Consider the following 19225-nt stretch of genomic DNA (forward strand, 5'->3'; position numbering starts at 1 on the left):
AGTGAGATGCCAATAAATTGGGTCTCTCTCAGCTAAACTTTAAGCCCCTAAATGGCAGGTTTGTGTTTTTACCGTCAAACATTCCCAGCGTCCAGCATGATGAGTGATGAGTCCAGAACTTTGTGTTTACTGCTCTTTATTCCAAGATTTTAGTCCCATACACTTATTCTTTCCATTGGAAGTGTACAACAAAGAAATGCTGGTCACAACAAGCTCTATTTGGAGAGAGGATGGCTTGGAAGGAATCAGGGGACACTTGGCACTCTGGATGACAGAAAGTTCAAGAAAAAGACCACACTCAGCTCTAAGAACATTTGGAGCTGATGATTGAAATGCTGTGCAAAGCAGGAAAATAATCACTCTTGAAATCCCTTGAATCCTCGGTAAAGTCTACAGAAACCACAAGTGATGAATGTAACTGAATTTCTTTTGGAAAATGTTAACAGTCAAGTCTGCATATTGGTAGGCATGGGGCCAAAACTGACATGACCATGACAGAATGAGCCAACACAGGCAGGGGAACATGTGGGTCACTTAAGGCTGATTTCCACATAAATTCCACCAATCCACATAATTTATGAAGACAACTGTTTTTAATACAGTGCACTTATTGCATTTGAAAATATGCAGCACAGTTTGAAACAAAGAAGAATTCAAAAACATGGAAGTATATTTTGCATCTAAGAGTAAATGAACACTAAACAATTAAAGTTTTCATTTCTTTTAAGAAAAAGAATATTCACTTTTGTCAAACATTTACAGTGATTTGAGCTCAGAAGCTATGATTTTCATATGATTCCATCAGCCTATTCTTCAAAATACACTATGTGAGGCTGACCCAGAGAACACTTGACCACATCTACTTCTCCGCCTCCGTTCTTCTCCCGTTGAAAGTGAATGCTAACTAAATCCTCCACAACTTCTTCATCCATCTGAAGGTCTTCTATTCCAGTCAGAAGCACTGTCCTCTTAGATGTTCCTGAAAATACCTAGAAAGAAAAAAAAAGATAAACAGAAATATTTCTAAGAGCTTTGGATTACAACACTTTACATTCATAAGCTCTACTTAATATTTTGAACGTTACCTTAGGATAGACAAGGAGCCTTAGGAAGATTTTTCAAGTAAGAGTTAGATTTGAGTTTCAGAAAGATAACTCTGGTGGCACGGGAGATTAGAAGAAAGGAAGGCAGCTCTAGGGACAGAAAGACCAGTTAAAAAGTAGAACTGATAAGACTTAGTGACCAAATGAATGTTGGAGGTGAAGCAAAATGAAGGGGGAAGTGTGAGTTCTAACTTTCGGTTGGGGGACTTGATGCCTTTTAATACCTAAGAAGGAATAGGAAAAGGGAGCAGGTCTGGGGTAAAGATTATGAGTTCAGAGAAAATGAGCAGGAATTATTTCTCATGCTCAATGATAATAGGCACATGAGAGAAATGTAACTATGTCTCCACGTACAAAAATAAAATTGTGTTATTGTCTGAGTAATTTTTGTTTAAAAAACTGTATAATAAATTAAAGAAGGTATGGCTTTGCATTAAAATATTTTTCAAAAAGACAAACTCATTCTGCACCAAGCAAAAATGACGTGAAGAAGAGGCTGACCAGTTAACTCAATTGGTTAGAGGGTGGTATTGATAACACCAAGGTCAAGGGTTTGGATCCCTATATCAGCCAGCTGCCATAAAAAAAAGAAAAAAAAAATGAAGTGAAGAATATTTTGATATCCCTCACTGATAAGATTCAAAGAGTAAAAGACTCAAAACTTTTCCTTTATTTTTTTGTGGGGTGGAGTTGGGCAGTGAGTTCCCACGATGAAAGAAGAGATAACTTTACCTGAAATTTTTTCAAGTGTGTTTCCATGTATGGAGAAACAGTAACTTTATGGCATCTTTGATTTATATAAAAAGGATATTCTTTCATTTTCAAAATCCTGTCAGCAACTAAAAGTAAAAAGAACATTTTTAAATTTTTTTATATCATAAACACTTTTTTTACCGAAGTTAAAACTTCCTACAAACAGAACAATATTACAGTAGTGTGATTAATTTTTAAGAAATTCTACAATCCACTTTGAAGATTTCACAGCACATAATTTTGAAAAATACAAAACCAAACAATAATGAGGTTTAAATAGTTCCTTCCATCTTGAATTATCCACTGCAGTCAATCAATGCTGCAATATCCTCAGACAGACCGACTGTGAGCTAGATAAAATACAATAACCATCTGCAGAAAGTAACTCATTCATCCTAATGAAACTGGAATGTTTCTCAGTCTGTCAAAAAGTATAAATTAAAATTATGATTAGAATACTATATGCATATTTTTTCAATATATGTACAATTTATAATACATATGTACACACATATACACACAAAGACACATATACAGTAAATATATGTTGTCCTGTAACTAATACATGATGTTCAGTAAACTGAAGTAATAATGTTAATCAGAGGGTGGGAGAATGGGAGAGGGAATTGAATGTCATCTAGAAAAAGGAAAGACAAAAATTCATCAGTTTTCTCCAACACAAAGAATACTCTGATTTATTTTTTAGCAGCATTTTTTTCTCCTACACTGCAGAGCAGTAGTGACTCAAGATTGCATAAAGTTTAACAGAAGCAGTCCTTGAGAATATCCAACCGCCTTTTTTTAAAGTCCTTTCACTGGTCCATCTTGGATCAGCAGTATGGTACAGTGGTTAAGAGTATAGTCCCTTGCTGGCGAGGAAGTAGAGAAATTGAAAACCTGGTGCACTGAGGGTAGAAATGTGAAATGGTGCAGCCACTGTGGAAAACAGTATGGTGATTCCTCAAGATATTACGCATAGAATTACCATAGGATCCAGCAATTCCACTTCTAGTTATATACTCAAAAGAAGTAAAATCAGGGACTAGAATAGACACTTGCACACCAATGTCACAGCAACATTCTTCACAGTAGCCAAAATTTGGAAGCAACCCAAATGCCCACCAGTGATGAATCGATATACCAAATGTGGTATCTGAGGGTACTTCAAAAAGTTAGTGGAAAAAAGGAATCAAAAGATAATGCAAATCTTTCCACGAACTTTTTAAAGACCCTTTGTATATATGATGGAATATTATTCAACCTTAAAAAGGAATGAAATTTTGATACCTAAACATGGTTGAAACTTGTAAACACTGTGCTAAGTGAAATAAGACAGATATAAAAAGGACAATTACTGTATAATTCCACTTACATGAGGTACCTAGAATATGCAAATTCATAGAGTCTTAAAGTAGAATGGTGGTTACCAGGGGCTGAAGCAGGAGGCAATGCGGAGTTAGTGTTTAATGGGTACAGAGTTTCTCTTGGGGATGATAAAAAACTTCTAGAGGTGGATAGCAGTAATGGTTGCATGACACTGTGAATGCAATGGTTAAAATGGTAAATTTTATGTTACACATATTTTATCGTAGTAAAAAAATAAATAAATAAAGAGTGAAAGTCCTGAGTCAAATAGACCTGCTTCATTCCTGGATCTGCTGCTTATTAGCTCTGTGGCCTTGGGTAGGTTGCTTGACCTCTTAAGCCTGTTTTCTATCCTACGAAAGGAGCATAATTACAGCATCTACCTCATATTGTTGTGATGAGTCATTAAGACACAGCTTGTGAAGTATCTGGAATATCTATCTTCAGATACTCTCAGATCCTTCAGAAGTTACCTATTAAAGCCTTCAGAACTATTTTTTCTCCTTCTGGCTGCACATAACCTCTAGGATAGGAGGGTATCTCCAGATGGGATAAGAGCACAGGTTCTCAAGCTTCTATTATGTCTCATTTTAGAGTTTTAAATTGCATTCTAGTTTATAAATAAGGCTCTTGTGGATTTTTTTTTTAATACAACAGATGGGTCAACTAACATCAAACAGACAAAATATATAAATTTGGAAAAGTTAAATGTGGATCCTTGACTACAGAAATTTCCACCAAGTTGTTGTCCATTTGTATGACAACATATTAAACATATTAAGATCTCTTCTTTCCATGGCTCTCTCTAATTGTAACACACCCTCCAGGATGCTCTAAACATCATCCAAAGGCCCAGTCAAAAATGCATATTAATATGTTTGTATGTGCCCAGAGAAAGGTCTGCAAAGACATGCAATGAACTATAACTAAGTACATAGTAGGAAAAGAGAAGTTTGAGAAAATGCCTCAGATTTTACTAAATTTATGCTCTTCTGTATTATTTCAATTTTCTTTAATAAGCATATATTACTTTGTTATTTAAAAAATCTAACCAATGTTTTTTAATTGTATAGTTGGATTTCTATTATATGTGTAAACCTAGGAGAAGCCTTAAAAACTTTATTAATTAGAGCAAAAGATTTTTAGATTGAGAATCACTTGAACATATTACCAAAAGCAACTGTAGAATCTTCTATTTGCAATCATAAGAATGCACATCTCCCTAAGATGATTTGGTAAAAGTCCATTTCTACCAGAAAAAAGATCCAGCTATTCTTTCTAGGCATCACACTTTCTTCTCTGAAATCAATTCCCTCCACCTAAGAGACCCCTGTTAATAATAATAGGTGAGATAGAAGAGACAGTTTTATATAATTTTTTAAATTGCTCTGTTATACACTCGTTGTGTGATCTTGGGCAAGTTACTTGTCCTCCCAAGGCCTGTTTCCTCATCACTTAAAATGAGTACATCACCTACCTCCAGAGTTGAGCTAAGGTTCAGAAAAGATAAATATATAAACATCTAGTGCCATGTCTGGCATGTGATAAGAACGCACCATTGATGTACTTGTTATTTGCAGTAATATTATCATTCTCAGTAGAATTCGTGGAAATCATTTTCTGGACTCTACCATTTTTATAAGGTTAAAAAAAAATCACAATTATCATGGTAATAAATTTCAAATAAAAGAAGTAGAATAGGAATACTTTCAGAAATGGCAGAACATAACTGAAATGTTAACTTTCTAGACATGTGAGTACCTCCAAATTCCACAAATGTGACGACGGCGCTTCGAGACTGCTTAGCATAGTCCACGCATTCCACCTCTCCGCCTCCGTTTCGGGACTTGCAAAAGCTCAGTTCTAGCTTGTCTCTCATCTGCTCTTCAGGTAATTCATCAGGAATTTCAGTAACATTGATCTTCACTTTAGACACTTCTACATGAACCTGAAAAATAATTTCACGTTCAGAAATATGGATGGGAAAAGTACCGTAATGAACAGAATTTCGAAAAGTTTTAATCACCTGGCATCTGACTCCTAAATTTAATGGAACTGGTTTGGCCATAACCTCCACCTTTACATCCTCTAGCCACACACGATGCTTCCTCATTCTTATGACATTTTGGGCAACTGCAAAATAATTTGAGAAGTATTAATTTCCAACATTTTGAAAAATGTGTATGCTTTTGGTATTAAGAATAAATTACCCTGAATATTCTAATTTTTCTTTAATTTTAAAGGATCTTCCCTTTAAAATTTGGAAGGGATTTCCAAATGACAATGGTCTTGCCACCAAAATAGAATATATTAACATCAAAATACTATCAGCAAAAATTGAAATGTAGAAATTTCCATCAAGTTCTAAATTCATCTCTTAAGACGAATCTCTTCTCATCTCTTAAGAGATAAGCTTGACAATCCTCCAGAAATTCATATATTATTTCAGTCCAGCCACACACACTTCCTTTCCCCTCGTACATTAATACACAGCCAGAAATTCTTCCATGTTAAATAAGCTTGGAAAATTTTTGTGGGTCAATGTCATTTTTACAATTATTCTTAATTTTACTTTATCATTTTTCATTCCTCTTCAATGTGTTATAAGTACCACAGAAATATATATTCATTTTTGTCTCTGTCTTCCCAAGGATTAAATTTTAAAGACTAATTAGGCTGGAATATCAAGGAGTGAGTCCTTTTTTTTGCCATATTTAATAAGCAATTTTTTTTTAATTTAATTTTTTTGCTGAAAAGCTCTTGAGATCATTCTCTTAAAAGTTGATTGCCCTGCTATACTGACCACAAAGCTGTCCAGTCTAATTTATCCACACAAATGGGACAAGCTCAGTAATATAATTATGTCAAAAATCATTAGAACTCTAAAGAGCAACTATATGTCGGTTTAAAACGTAGGTGGATAAGGGTTTATTTTTAAATGTGCAACATGAGTTTAAAACACTTCAGTTAATATTTGGAGCTGCCATTCTAATTTATCATGAAGATAAGAGATGTTCACTGTTTCATAAGCCTCACATATGTTTATGACAACCAGACAGCACAGCACAGCTGGAGGGAGACAAGCAGGGCTGGACGGCAGGGCGTTGTCCTGTGGGAATCAGACTCACTGTACCACAATATGACTCTGTAACTTGGATGATAATTTCTTTTTGATTTTGCTAATGACAACAGACAATAATAACAGAAAATATCAATGAGTAATACTCAGATGATCCTCTTTCCTTCCCACTCCTCCCCAAAGCCCCAACATCTGGTGATCTGACGCTGCTGAGAGACCACTTGTGTTTCAACTTCTGTGACTCTGACAGTCAAAAGCCAACTCCTGTTTAATCTCCTAACATTGTCCCAGGAGAGTGAGACCTCAGAGCCACATCAAGGGTGGAAGCAGTGACGTGGCTGTTACTGAAGAGCATCCTGTTCCCAACATTTCCAGGTAACTGCTGTGCAGAACCCCTGCCTCCCGAATCCTCATTTACATTTTTCAGTTATATCCTGACTACCACTGCTAACTCTTGGCCTTTCTTTCACTCTCAACGGTAGAGGTGGCTTCAGGGTAAACAAAAGCATACTGGGCATACGTGCCTTGTGTACGCATAATGCATATACTGACCTCCTGAAATGCCTTTCAACATTTATTTTCAGGCTACAGTGCTGAACCAGGTGTCAGGAGACTGGGGTTCTAATTAGAAATTCTCAGAATCTAAGCACTGGAGTGGTTGTGAAGACCATCTGGTCCCCCCACCTCAATCACTTAAATAAAAGAATGAAGGCCTAGGGTAGTGGCCTGCTCTGAGGAATACTGGTCCAGTAGAAAGTACAACAGGCACTCAGAGTTTGGCTCTCAGCTCTGCCATTTATCAACTGTATTGACCTCGAGCAAGTTACTTATCTTCTTTAAGCTTCTGTTTCCTTATCTGCAAAATTCCTATCATATAGCAATATAACAGCTAGCATTTATTAAGTGTTTATTGTGTATCAGACACTAAGTATTTTATCAACATTTCTTATTTGATATTCATAACAGCCCCACGAAGTAGGTACTACCACAAAGCCTTTCATAACAATCTGAGGTTTATAAAGAACCCACCTCAAATCATACTTCTAAGAAAGCTGGCACTCAAAGCCAGATCCTCCTCATTGAGGCACCCCCAGCACAACAGGGGCCCACCCCATGGCAGACTTAACAAACACCAGTCCCATCCCAAATCTCTAACTCCCAGGCTCTTCCCACTCACTGGTTTTGTGTCCTTAAGTAAATCATTAAAATTTCCTCAGAATCCACTTTCTTGGCTATCAAATGTAAATAATAACTATCCTACCCTACTGCATTTATAGAGTCACGTGAGTAGAAAATGAAATAATGCCTGGGAGAACTGCAGAATTCTCTACCTTGAAACTATTATTATTACAATTGGAATTATTATTATTGTTGTTATTCCTATTACCATTTGGAGGTGGCATGCGGAGTAGAAAGAGACTAGTACAGAACATCACAGCACCTCTATGTGGGTCCCAGAATCGTTGCTTTCTGAATGAGTAAACATAATCAGGGCACTTAACGTTTTAGTCAATTTTCTCATCTGTAAAATGGAATAATCATTCCTTCCTCAGAGCTTTGCAATGAGGGTGAGAAGAAATGATACATGTAAAAATTGTAAAGCAATAGCCAAGTATCTTTAAAGGATCTCTGAAAGCCCAAGTGCTTTCCAAAGGCAACATGGTCATATTTTTGCTATGAGTCATACCTTCTTCTTTTTCAAAGGTGATCAGTGCTTGTCCTTTTTGTAGCTCATAAGGAACTTTGGAGCTCACTTTGAATGAACAGGAGGTTTTTAAAAACTGGCTGTCATTCTCCGGAGTCTGTGCTGATGTGAATTTCATCTTTGTTTTAGGAATATGCTCTTTAATCTAATTTAAACAGAAATGTTTGATTAAAATCAAGACAAGAAATAACTTAAGTCCTTCCAATGATAATGTGATTTAGTCTTCCAATAATTCATTCTCCACTGATTTTGGAAGCTCACAGAATACTGAGCGTGGCTTTATTTAATATCTTTAATAATTGCTTCTTCCCATGTAAGTGCTCAGTAATGTAATCAAACGCTGATCCTTTAATACCATTCACAGATGAAATTATAAATATATAATCCTCTCACTTTTTCTAATCAATGTTTAAACTGGTCGATATTGTATGATGCTCAATTCTAAGGCCTACACATTCATGTAGATAAGTACCTTTTAAACAAGTATACCAATAACAGACTATCTCACAAGGGAATCTAGACAGTATGTTTAATTTTACTGCAAAAAAGTATGAAATATAGAGTTGGGTATATTATGGTTATTTGGATAGCAAATCCAGATAATTTCATCCAGAAAGAAAAACTCCTGAATTAAATGATTTAAATTTTATAAAATTTAAATTACACCTTCCCCAACACTTGCCTATCAACTTTTTAACCATTACTACAACTCAGGTTTATAAAAAAGTGGAGGGACACTATCAACAAGTACTGTAACCTGGAAAATAAAAGGTAGTTATATTTGGCCATTTAAAATCATTGGGATTAACAGACATATACAACTACACATAAATGCACAAATGAGTTAGGTGTTTGCATTTCTATTTCCCATGGTTACCTTACATGAAATAAAAGATATTATAGCAAAGACATTAGAAATATTTAATGAGCCATTTTATCTAATCTTATATTTATTCTATATCTTTACATATAACTTTAATAGAATTTCTGGTTACAGTTAAAGCTGACTTCAAAACAATCTGCAATGTCTGAGAAAAGGCAGTGTTTCCCAATAATGTGGAAGTATGCAGTAACCATGAGAAGCTGAGGACTTTCTGGAGGTAGAGCAAGAAAGCCTGATTGTATTCCTGACCATTCTGTGGCAGACAGCAATTCACTTAAGCTCTCTGGATCACAGTTTTTGTCCTCTGTAAAGTGGATCAGCTGGACTGGCTGGTTTTTAAAGGCACTTTGAGCTGTAAAATGAAATAATTCTGGCTCCAAACTGAGAAGTAACCAAGTCTTCTACTAGAAGTTACCTGTCCTATAAACATAGGGAACCCCACTTTCTGATATTCAATATCCTATCTCCCATGTCAGAAATGAAAAGTGACAATGCTTTCAGTTTTTAAAAATCTGGGTTAAGAAGAAAAAAGAGGTAAAAGTTATGTCTAATTAAAATACAGGAAAATTTAGAAGAGAATTTAAATGGTGTGGGTTAATATATGTCCAATTTTAACTGTGAAACATTTACATTACTGTAGCACCTTTGATGAGAATAATAAAAGGACTCAGTGAGAAGACCAAGCATTTGATCCAAAACTGATTGATAATGACCATCATTTTTTTGTTTTTGTAAACTTTATTAATTTTTATTTTCATAAATTTTATTGAAGTGTACATAAATAACAGAAAGGTGCATGTATCATAAGTGTACAGCAAGATGAAATTTCACAAAGCTAGCACACGTGTGTAACCAGCACCCAGACATTCAGCAGAACATGATGACACCCCAGAAACCCCCTCAGGTTTACTTCTGGGTCTTACCTGACTCCAAGGGTAACCACTATCCTAACTTCAAACATCTGCTTTTGTGCTTTATTTAAATGGAAGTACATGGTATGCCCTCTTCTGTCTTTTTTGGGTCAACACCATGTTTGTGAGATTGATCTGTGTTGTTACATATAGTTGTGGTAGTCTGTTCATTCTCATTGCTGTGTGGTATTAAATCGTGTGAATATACCCCAATTTATTAATCCATTCTACTATGGAGGGACATTGTTTTCCATTTGAGGCTATTACAAACAGTGGTGCCATGGATGATTATAATGTTTTTAACATGAATTTTGTATAATTAAATCACTTTTTCTGAAAAGTGCATGTCCATTAAAATGTAACAGGTAAAATAATTAAAGGAGTACCTGGAAGCTTCTGGTGGCCTCCTGTAACTCAGCTTCAAGCTTTTGGATCTCCTCCTTTAGCTGAATATTTTCCTTTGTAATTTCATCAATTAATCCCTAAAAAATATCAAATGGTATCAAAAAAATTAAACAGCCCCTGAACTCATTTTTCTAAATGAATTAAAGATGATAAATTTCTCTCATCCTGAGTAAGGCAAAGAAAGGCATTAGATAGTCTCAGAATAAATATGACCACATGAATACATTTGTTGAATATTTTACATTATCACCTGTCGATTCTCCTAATACTGCCAAGTATTATTATCTCCATTATATGAACAAGAAAACCACCTTACATACTGAACCAAAGCCCCAGAAATTTTTACAGCAAGGCAAGGATTGAGACTCGGATTTTCTGAATCTTAGTTCAGTGCTCTATCATCTTCCTTTTGCACTGTGATTGTGGACATGTTACTCCAAGGCATTTTTTTTTTTTTAAATAAGCTGTGATTCCCATGGTACACAGCTGCCTTGACATGCCAGACGTACGGCCCTGAGTAAGCTGTTTAAGCTACCTGGGCCTCTGTTCCCTCTTGGTGTCTGATCAGATAATTGCTAACTAAGCTCTCAACTTCTAGGTGCAAATACAAGAAATGAGAGCTTGAGAAAGCAGCTAATGTTGAAAGCCTTATAAGATAGAGAATAGAAATACAATTCTTCTTGTAAGGTTTGAATAATGTAATACAAGTAAAAATATTTTGAAAAGCCTAAAAGCCTTCCAAATTCAAGGTAATGTTGAACAAATACTTATAAAACTAATAAATATAAATTAGTTTTTAATAGTTTCCAGTAATTTTCCCTTTTACCTCATTTTGTCCATTTTTCATATATTCTTCATCCAGAAAATACTCTTTAGGAATTTGGTTTTTGTTGTCTTTTTCAGCTTCCATGATTCCCTAATTATTATAAAAAATAAATATTTTAAAAATAGTATATATACACAAACTCAAGAAGAAAGAAATAACTTTTACTCTTTTCGGTTCTTGCTGTATCTTTTTTCCTATCACTTCTTTGCTGTATCTTTTTTCCTATCATCAGTCTTTATTACCATGTGGCTTATATCCAAACAAAATCTGTATTTCAAATAATTTTCACACCTATAATATATTAAAAGGTACTAAGAAATCCTTTGCTTTTCAACACAATAATATACAGATAATAATGAGTATTAATGTTCCTTTGTAGATCACATCCCAATATCCCAATCATAATATTATGCTACATTTTAAAAGACTACCATTTTGATCTTCCAACCTGTTCCAAAGGTTTTGATTTAAATATTTAATTCTTCCTGTTGTACTTCCTCCATGTAGACAAAGTAAAAAGACGTCCAACATAGCCTTTCTCTACACAGGTGTTCTTACCTGTAGTTTTCACAAAGCCTCCCCTGGGTTCATAAACTTAGATGGGAAAAAAATTATATGTTTATCTCTAATAATCTCTAACTGAAACTTAGCATTCTCTTCAATTATGTATATAGGTAACAAACTATAGTAGTATTCACAGCACCTGTGACAGTCACCAATCGAAAGCACAGATACAGTAGTCCCCCCTTATGCATGGCAAACATGTTCCAAGACCCACAGCGGGTGCCTGAAATCTCAAACAGCACCGAATCCTATGTATACTATGTTGCTTCTTATGCATACATACCTATGATAAAGTTTAATTCATACATCAGGCACAGCAAGAGATTAACAACAACAATAATAAAATAGACCAATTATAATAATAAGCTGTAATAAAAGTTATGTGAATATGATATCTCTCTTCTCTCTCTCTCTCTCTCTCTCTCTCTCTCTCTCTCTCTCTCCCCCCCCACCCCCCTGTCTTTCAAAATAGCTTATGGACTATACTCACCTATTTTCAGACCTCGGGTAACTGAAACTTCAGATAAGGGGGTAGTACTGTACTGTCATAGAATATTATAATCATTGCAGATATTCTGAAATATTGCTTGTATATATAAATATTGCTTGTATGTAACCCACTTCTACAGTAGTTATTAAACTCACTGCTAGGTCTTGTGATATACAAGGGTACTTCAAAAACCTCATGGAAAGATTCATATTCTCTTTCAATTCTATTTTTCCACAAACTTTTTTTTTCACGAACTTTTTGAAGTACACTTGTAATATAGTGATATATATTACTATATCAAAGATTTGCTTTTTGAATATTCTGATAACCAAATTTCAATATAATTGGTTTTCTTGCAATTCTATGTATCTATTCATTTTTTTAACTTTTTTTTTTTTTTTTTAAAAAGGCCAACAGGCTTCACCAGTCTGACAGAGGAGTCCATGGCACAAAAAAGATTAAGAACCCCTGCCTGCACATGAATTTACTGAGATACAAAACTCACAGATAAAAAATGAGACAAGGGATATCATGACTCTCTTTATGTTTTTAGATTCACATTAATAACCAGTCTGCAATATAATTTTCCAAGATTTTTTTTTTTTTTTTTTTTGTCCTTTTCGTGACCGGCACTCAGCCAGTGAGTGCACTGGCCAGTCCTATATAGGATCCGAACCCGCGGCGGGAGCGTCGCAGCGCTCCCAGCACCGCACTCTACCAAGTGCGCCACGGGCTCGGCCCTAATTTTCCACGATTTTAAGTGGCTAAATTCTCAGTGTTCTTGTAAGAAAAACAGAACACATCTATTCCTCTTTAAAAACAAAATAGAACACTAACAAAAATTAGTCATGTCTTAGTTTACCCAGTGTGAACACAAGAGTGTCAAAAAAGAGGGTCACATAGCACCCAAATCTTGGTTTCTAATACTATTCTCCAATAAAAGAAACCAGTGTTTCTTGGAGCAATGGCTAATTCTAGGTCTAGGGCAGGAAATATACAAAATAAGCCTGAGATATCTTGTGGTGCAAGAAAATCTTTAAGTGCTCAAAAAACAAACAAAAAACCACCACAATGATGGGGGTATGTGAAAGGGCCACAGGAGCCAACTGAAAGAGCTCCCTGTGGCCAAAGGTACACATAGGGAATTGATCAAGTAGGTAAATATATGGAGGATAACAGGAGCCAAGTTTTTCACTGTCAGGGAAGGTAATTATCAATATGAAAAAGGAGAAAACTAGAATGGATCCTGTTGATTGGAACTGGATATATCAGCATAATATGATGATTTCTGATAGATAATTGCTAGATAGATAGATAGGTGATAGATGGATGGGTGGTAGATGGATGTATGGATAGATAAATAGAGAACTACAAGTATAGATATAAATGTGTTGTGTGTGTATTTTGTGTATATACAAGCTCTGTCTGCTGAGAGAGCCTGGGGGCAGAAACAATAGCAATGAGCACACCTAGCACCCAAACTCTGGTTTCTATTACCATTCTCACCTGAAAGGAACCAGGGCTCTTTGGAGAAATGGCTGATCCCAGGACCAGACAGAAAAACTACAAGATGACTGGGACATCTTGTGATGCCAAACAGCAAGGAAATGCTTAAAGAATGATGAGGAAATGTCAAAAGGACACAGAATCCAGCACTGACCAAATATGAAAATGAATTAAAGATGCAAATAAACGATAGTAGTAATGATTAAATCCATTGAGTAAAATAAAAACTGTGAGTCCAAACTAAAATAAATAAATGAATAAGTTAAAATTTTTATGAAGAAAGGAAAACTTAGTATCGAAATACTTCCACACAAAATACTTATTAATTTCAAAGGGGAAAGAGTAACTTTACAGTGGAGAAGGTTGGTAAATGCCACCATAATGAGTTAATCAAAGTAAATAATGGGATAAATCAAAATCATTTAACGTGTAATAGGATGCACGGAGAAGAACACAGCATGATTTTGATGACATTCCTGCCAAAGATATATAATCTGAATCTAAGCATGAGGAAACATCAGACAAACTCAAATTGAGGTACATGGTACAATGCAACAGGCTTGTTCTCTCTAAAAGTGTCAAGTTCATGAAAGCCAAGGAAAGACCGAGAAAATTCCATACTGAAGGAGACTACAGAGACATCATAATTAAACGGAATCCATGATTCCAAACTCCATCCTTTTGCTATACAGGATATTATTGGGACAACTGGTGAAATCTGAATTGGATCTGATTATATGGTAGTAATGTATCACTATGAATTTCCTGATTTTGATGACTGTACTGTGGTTATGTAAGAGAATACCTTTTTTGTGTGGGAAATATATATTCAAGCATTCCAGAGTGATGGGTCATGAGGTTGGAAATTTATTCTTAAATAATTTGGGGGAAAAAAAGTTGTTTCACTGTACTTGCAACTTTTCTATAAGTTTGAAATAGTTTGAGATGATATTTAGTGTATATATATTTTAAAGCCATATATATCAGGGTTCTTCAAAAAGTTCATGGAAATACAATTCAAAAAGTACAAACGTTCTTGGAAAAATAGGGATATATATATATATATATATATATATATATATATATATATCAACAACTGCAGAATCAACAGCTGCAGAAACTTTCTAATGATGTTCATCCAAGGTCTGACACAATCTAACCCCAACTTACTTTTCAATCTTCTTTAGACAAGTCCTTGATCCAATTCCCTAACAACACCGAACACTTGAAAGGTCCGTTTTCTCTCTCTTGTCCCTCAATATGTCACATCCTTCTTCCTCTCCCAACCTTAATCTTCACTAATGAAATCCCACTGTTCTTCAAGCTCCATTTCAAATTTTTCCCCAAGTTCTGGAAGCCTTTTCTGATTCCACAAAGAATGTTACTTTCTCCTCCTTTATCTCTTTCAGGGCACTTTATTTATTTATATTGAAACATAATTGATTATACACATTTGTGGGGCACAGAGTTGACTATCAATATTTGTGTACAATATGTGATGATCAAATCGGGGTATTTGGCATATTTGTCATTACAATATGTACTCATTCTTTGAGTCCATTAACCAGTTTCTCCCTAATCCCTCTCTCTCTAATAACCACAGTTCTGTTCTCGCCTCCTGAGAGTTCAATGTATTATTGTGTTTGTTGTTTCTTTCTTTGTTTCTCTATCCATCTATCTATCTATCTATCTATCTATCTATCTATCTATCTATCTATCTATCTATCTATCTATTTATTTATTTATTAGCTTCCACTTATGAATGAGTGAGGACATGCAGTATTTCTCTTTCTGTGCCTGGCTTATTTCACTTAACATAATTTTCTCCAAATTCATCCATGTTGCTGCAAATGGCAAAATTTCATTCTTTTTTATGGCTGAGTAGTATTCCACTGTGTGTATGTGTGTGTGTGTGTGTGTGTGTGTGTGTGTGTGTGTGTGTGTGTGTGTGTGTGTATCTATATATACCCCACACTTGGCTATTGTAAATAGAGCTGCGATAAACATGCGAGTGCAGGCATCCCTTCAATTTGGTGATTTCCATTCCTTTGGGTATGCAGTATTGGGATTGCTGGATCCTATGGTAGTTCTATCTACAGTTGTTTGAGCAACCTCCATACTGTTTTCCATAACAGCTGCACTAATTTCAATCCCACCAACAGTGTAGAGGGTTCTTCTTCAGGGCACTTAAATTATTTGTGTACTGTGTCATTTTTCACGCCTAGTCGGTAAAAATCTTGAGCACAGGGACCAGAGCTACTCCTCCTTGTGTCCATTCAGAGCACCAAGCATAACACAAGCTTACACACTGAAAATACTCAATTATAGAATTGGGTGGTATCTTGACTTGAGTGTTTGTTTAGCACATCACATGCCTATAAAGTCCTCTTATTATGTTTCCGGAGACAGAAACTGCAACATTATTTAACTTCTTTTTTTTATTATTGTGACAATGCCAATATTCTTAAGAGCTTGTAAAAAAAGGCTCTCAGTATAAATGGTCTACTACATAACGCCCCTACAACTCCTTCGGCATATTTAGCATGTGGATACTTTCCCTCTTTCCTTTTATGCAATCGTGGTAGGCAGAATAATGGCCCCCCTCAAAGATGATCTTGTCCTAATTCCAGGAATCTGTGAATGGTAGGTTACATTGCAAAGGAGAATTAAGGTTGCAGATTGAATTAAGGTTGCTAATCAACTGACGTTAAAATATGTAGTTCATCCTGGAGGCCCAGTGTAATCTTGAGGGTCCTTAAAAATGAAAAAGGAACACAAAAGAGGAGAGTCAGAATGAGATGTGAGGACAGAAGTATAGTCAGACAGAGTGCTGCCTTTGGAGAGGGAGGAAGGGCTGCTGAGCCAAGTCAGGTGGCAGCCTCCAGAAGTTAGAAAGGAATTCACCCCAAGAACTCCCAGAAAGGCTGCTTAAGCAGAAGCCCTGTCGACACCCTGAACTGAAGCCAGTGAGACCTGGGTAGGACCTCTACAGAATCCTAAAATAGTAAGAGTGTGTATGTGTGTAAACTATTAAATCCATGTAATTTGCTAACAGTGAATTAAAAACCAGTACAAATCGCCACCACCTTATTTCCCTAATACACTCATATCACTGTGGTGCCAAGCCGTGTAGAATCAAATCTTCCTATATGCATGCCTGGCAGCAAAAAGAAGGAAAGGAAATAGAAAGTAGGCATGTTGCATAGACCGGAAGCGTCGCATTCGGATGCCTCCACCAAGAAAAGCCTTGCATATTCTGAAAAGCGAGCACTCTGAGCCTGCCCAGGAGAATAGTCTCCCTAAGAAATCCGTCTTCCCTAGAACCGTCTCGAGAGACACTCCAATAAAACGGTGGGGTAATACAAATCATAAAAAATTTCAATTTCCAGAATGAAGCAAAGCAAATAGGCGACGGGGTCAGAGGCCGGACGGCACAGAGATGGCTAAGCGGGGCCGGGGGCAGGTGCGCCGGGTGGGCGGCCGCGAGTGCTCCACCGCCCCGACAGCTGCGCGGCGGCGCGGGGGCCGCTGGACCGCAGCCCCGGCCTCCGCCACTCCCGCGCTCCCCGGCCCGCGGAGCCCGCCTCCCTCCGCGCCCCGGATCTCTAGCCTGGGGCTGGGGGTAGCAGGCAAGGGAGCCGGGGTACAGGACGCCCCACTCACCTGCTCCCGTCCTCCACACGCAGCGCCCCGGGCCCAAAGCGCTCGCCCTTCTTGGAAGCCACCAGCTCCTGAGTCGCCGGAACCCCCGGAGCCACTGGGCGGGGACGTCCCGGTCTCCGAAGCTGGCGCCGCTTATGCAGAAGCTCCTCGGGGGTCTGAGGGGCCCTCCCGAGTGGGTGTCTCTCGCTTTAACAATGAGTTCCTTTAAAAAAGGAAAGAAAAAGGAATAGAAAACTCTGCTTAAACGGCGATTATCTTTAAAATTTAACCACTGCTCAGAACACCAAACGTGGTGTCTCCAGTGATTAGTGACCGACAGAAACAAAAAGTTATAACTAATTTCACTTTCGATTTTAAAAACATGGTTGTTTTGTTTTTCTGTTGCGGGGATTATCCCAAAAGTATTCCTGAAGTTTCCATAAACACTGATTTTAGGACGTTTTAAAAACCACTCTTCTTTGTGTGTTTTTTTCAGAACGTATTGCTGGAAAAGTGGATGGAGTAAAGTCAAAGCAGGAATCTCTCTTCAGATTGTAACTCTCATTGTAATTTACTGGTCAGTAAAACCTCAGTTTACAAATTTTTACAGTCAGCTCAAAATCAGTATTTCTTTGAAAGCTGTGGTGTTGGATTGGTTTCTATGATTCATGTCCCTTGAAATTTCTCTTATAATCTTTTGTTGTGAAGCTTGTAAATAAATACTTCACCAGGTGTGAACTTTTCCTTTGAAGATAAAAACATCTGGCTACTTTCAAGAACTGCAGTGTTTCTTAATCCTACAGAAAGAACCACCCCACAGCTGCACTGTTACAGAGACCCCAAAGGTCCGTTTTCTCACCACTCAATAGCTAATAATTGAGAGACAAATTCCGATGTAAGGAAAGATAGCCTTTAATCAGGAAGCTGTCAGCCTGGGGAAATGGTGAACTTATGTCTCAAAGACCATCTCAGCCTCTCCCAGGTTTGCCAAAGGGATTTATAGGGGTCTGTGGTGGAAAGCTGATTCATGGTGACCTGGTGGGGACGTGCACACATGCTTGAATGTTTCAGATAATTGTCAAGGAACTTCTCAGGTGGGAGTTGACCAGTGTTATACTTCGTTCTCCATGGGTTCAGTTCCTGTTATTCTTAAATAAGATCAGTTTAGTAAACTAGTTAAGAATGGCCATCTAGGTTAATAATTTTTCTCTATTTGTGTTACAATGTGAGAGCAAGGGTCATTGTGTTCTGGCGATTAGTGCAAGCTATGTGACTTGGGTTACAAGAGAGAACAAGTTTTAAATTCAAAGGTTTAACAAAATGGAGTCACTTCTGTTCAGACTGTTACAGCACTTGCTCATAAATAGGGGTGTGGGAAGGAGATGTATCAAAATGATTTCAAGGCATAAATTCTAGTTTATAGTGCTTTATGGTCACGTATAGTAACTGATCTAGTAGTCTAAAAAAACAGATTGACACAAGTAAAATTGCTTTATATCAAGAATGTTGAGGGGAATCAGCATAAAGTGGCATTTCTGAGAGAAAAATATAAAGTAGTAAGTGATAAGGACTTCTTTGTGCTCCTCAGCCTGGTTAGAAAATACAAAAATTTCATCTGTTGCAACTTGAGAATTATTTCTGCTTTACATTGGAATTTTAAAGGGAGTATGAAGAGGTTATTTAGTTCAACCTCATTTCTTTTTCTTTTCATTTTTCATAAGGTACTAAAGGACAGGACAACGGCCAGAACAGAACCAATCAAATATTGACTCAGATCCTGTTAAAAGGACAAATGATACACGGAGAGGGGAAGTGGGTATTGGACACCTACATCCTAAAGCTGGGCCATGTGCTAATAGTCTGAATTTAACTCAGCTTCAAATCTGGTACTCAGCAAACTGCTGGAGATCTAAAGATGAAAAGTTGTCTCCTAGACATATTATTATTAATAATTTTAATTGCTAAAATCTACTGAGAACTCCTTGACATTTTA

At 36.7% G+C, this 19225-nt stretch overlaps 1 protein-coding gene across 1 annotated transcript; it reads right to left on the reverse strand.

Moving 5' to 3' along the window:
- Positions 1–765: 765 nt before the first annotated feature.
- NMI (N-myc and STAT interactor) lies at positions 766–17561 on the reverse strand. Its single transcript, XM_063115789.1, has 8 exons — positions 17254–17561; positions 11031–11120; positions 10186–10281; positions 7988–8150; positions 5248–5354; positions 4983–5169; positions 1836–1942; positions 766–989 (listed from the first exon to the last, which is right to left on the reverse strand). The coding sequence occupies exons 2-8, from the start codon at positions 11112–11114 to the stop codon at positions 807–809; spliced, it is 927 nt and encodes a 308-aa protein (XP_062971859.1). The 5' UTR covers positions 11115–11120; positions 17254–17561; the 3' UTR covers positions 766–806.
- Between the last annotated feature and the right edge of the window lie 1664 nt (positions 17562–19225).

The sequence above is a fragment of the Cynocephalus volans genome, chromosome 1 (assembly GCF_027409185.1).
Source record: "Cynocephalus volans isolate mCynVol1 chromosome 1, mCynVol1.pri, whole genome shotgun sequence".
Taxonomy (NCBI): domain Eukaryota; kingdom Metazoa; phylum Chordata; class Mammalia; order Dermoptera; family Cynocephalidae; genus Cynocephalus; species Cynocephalus volans.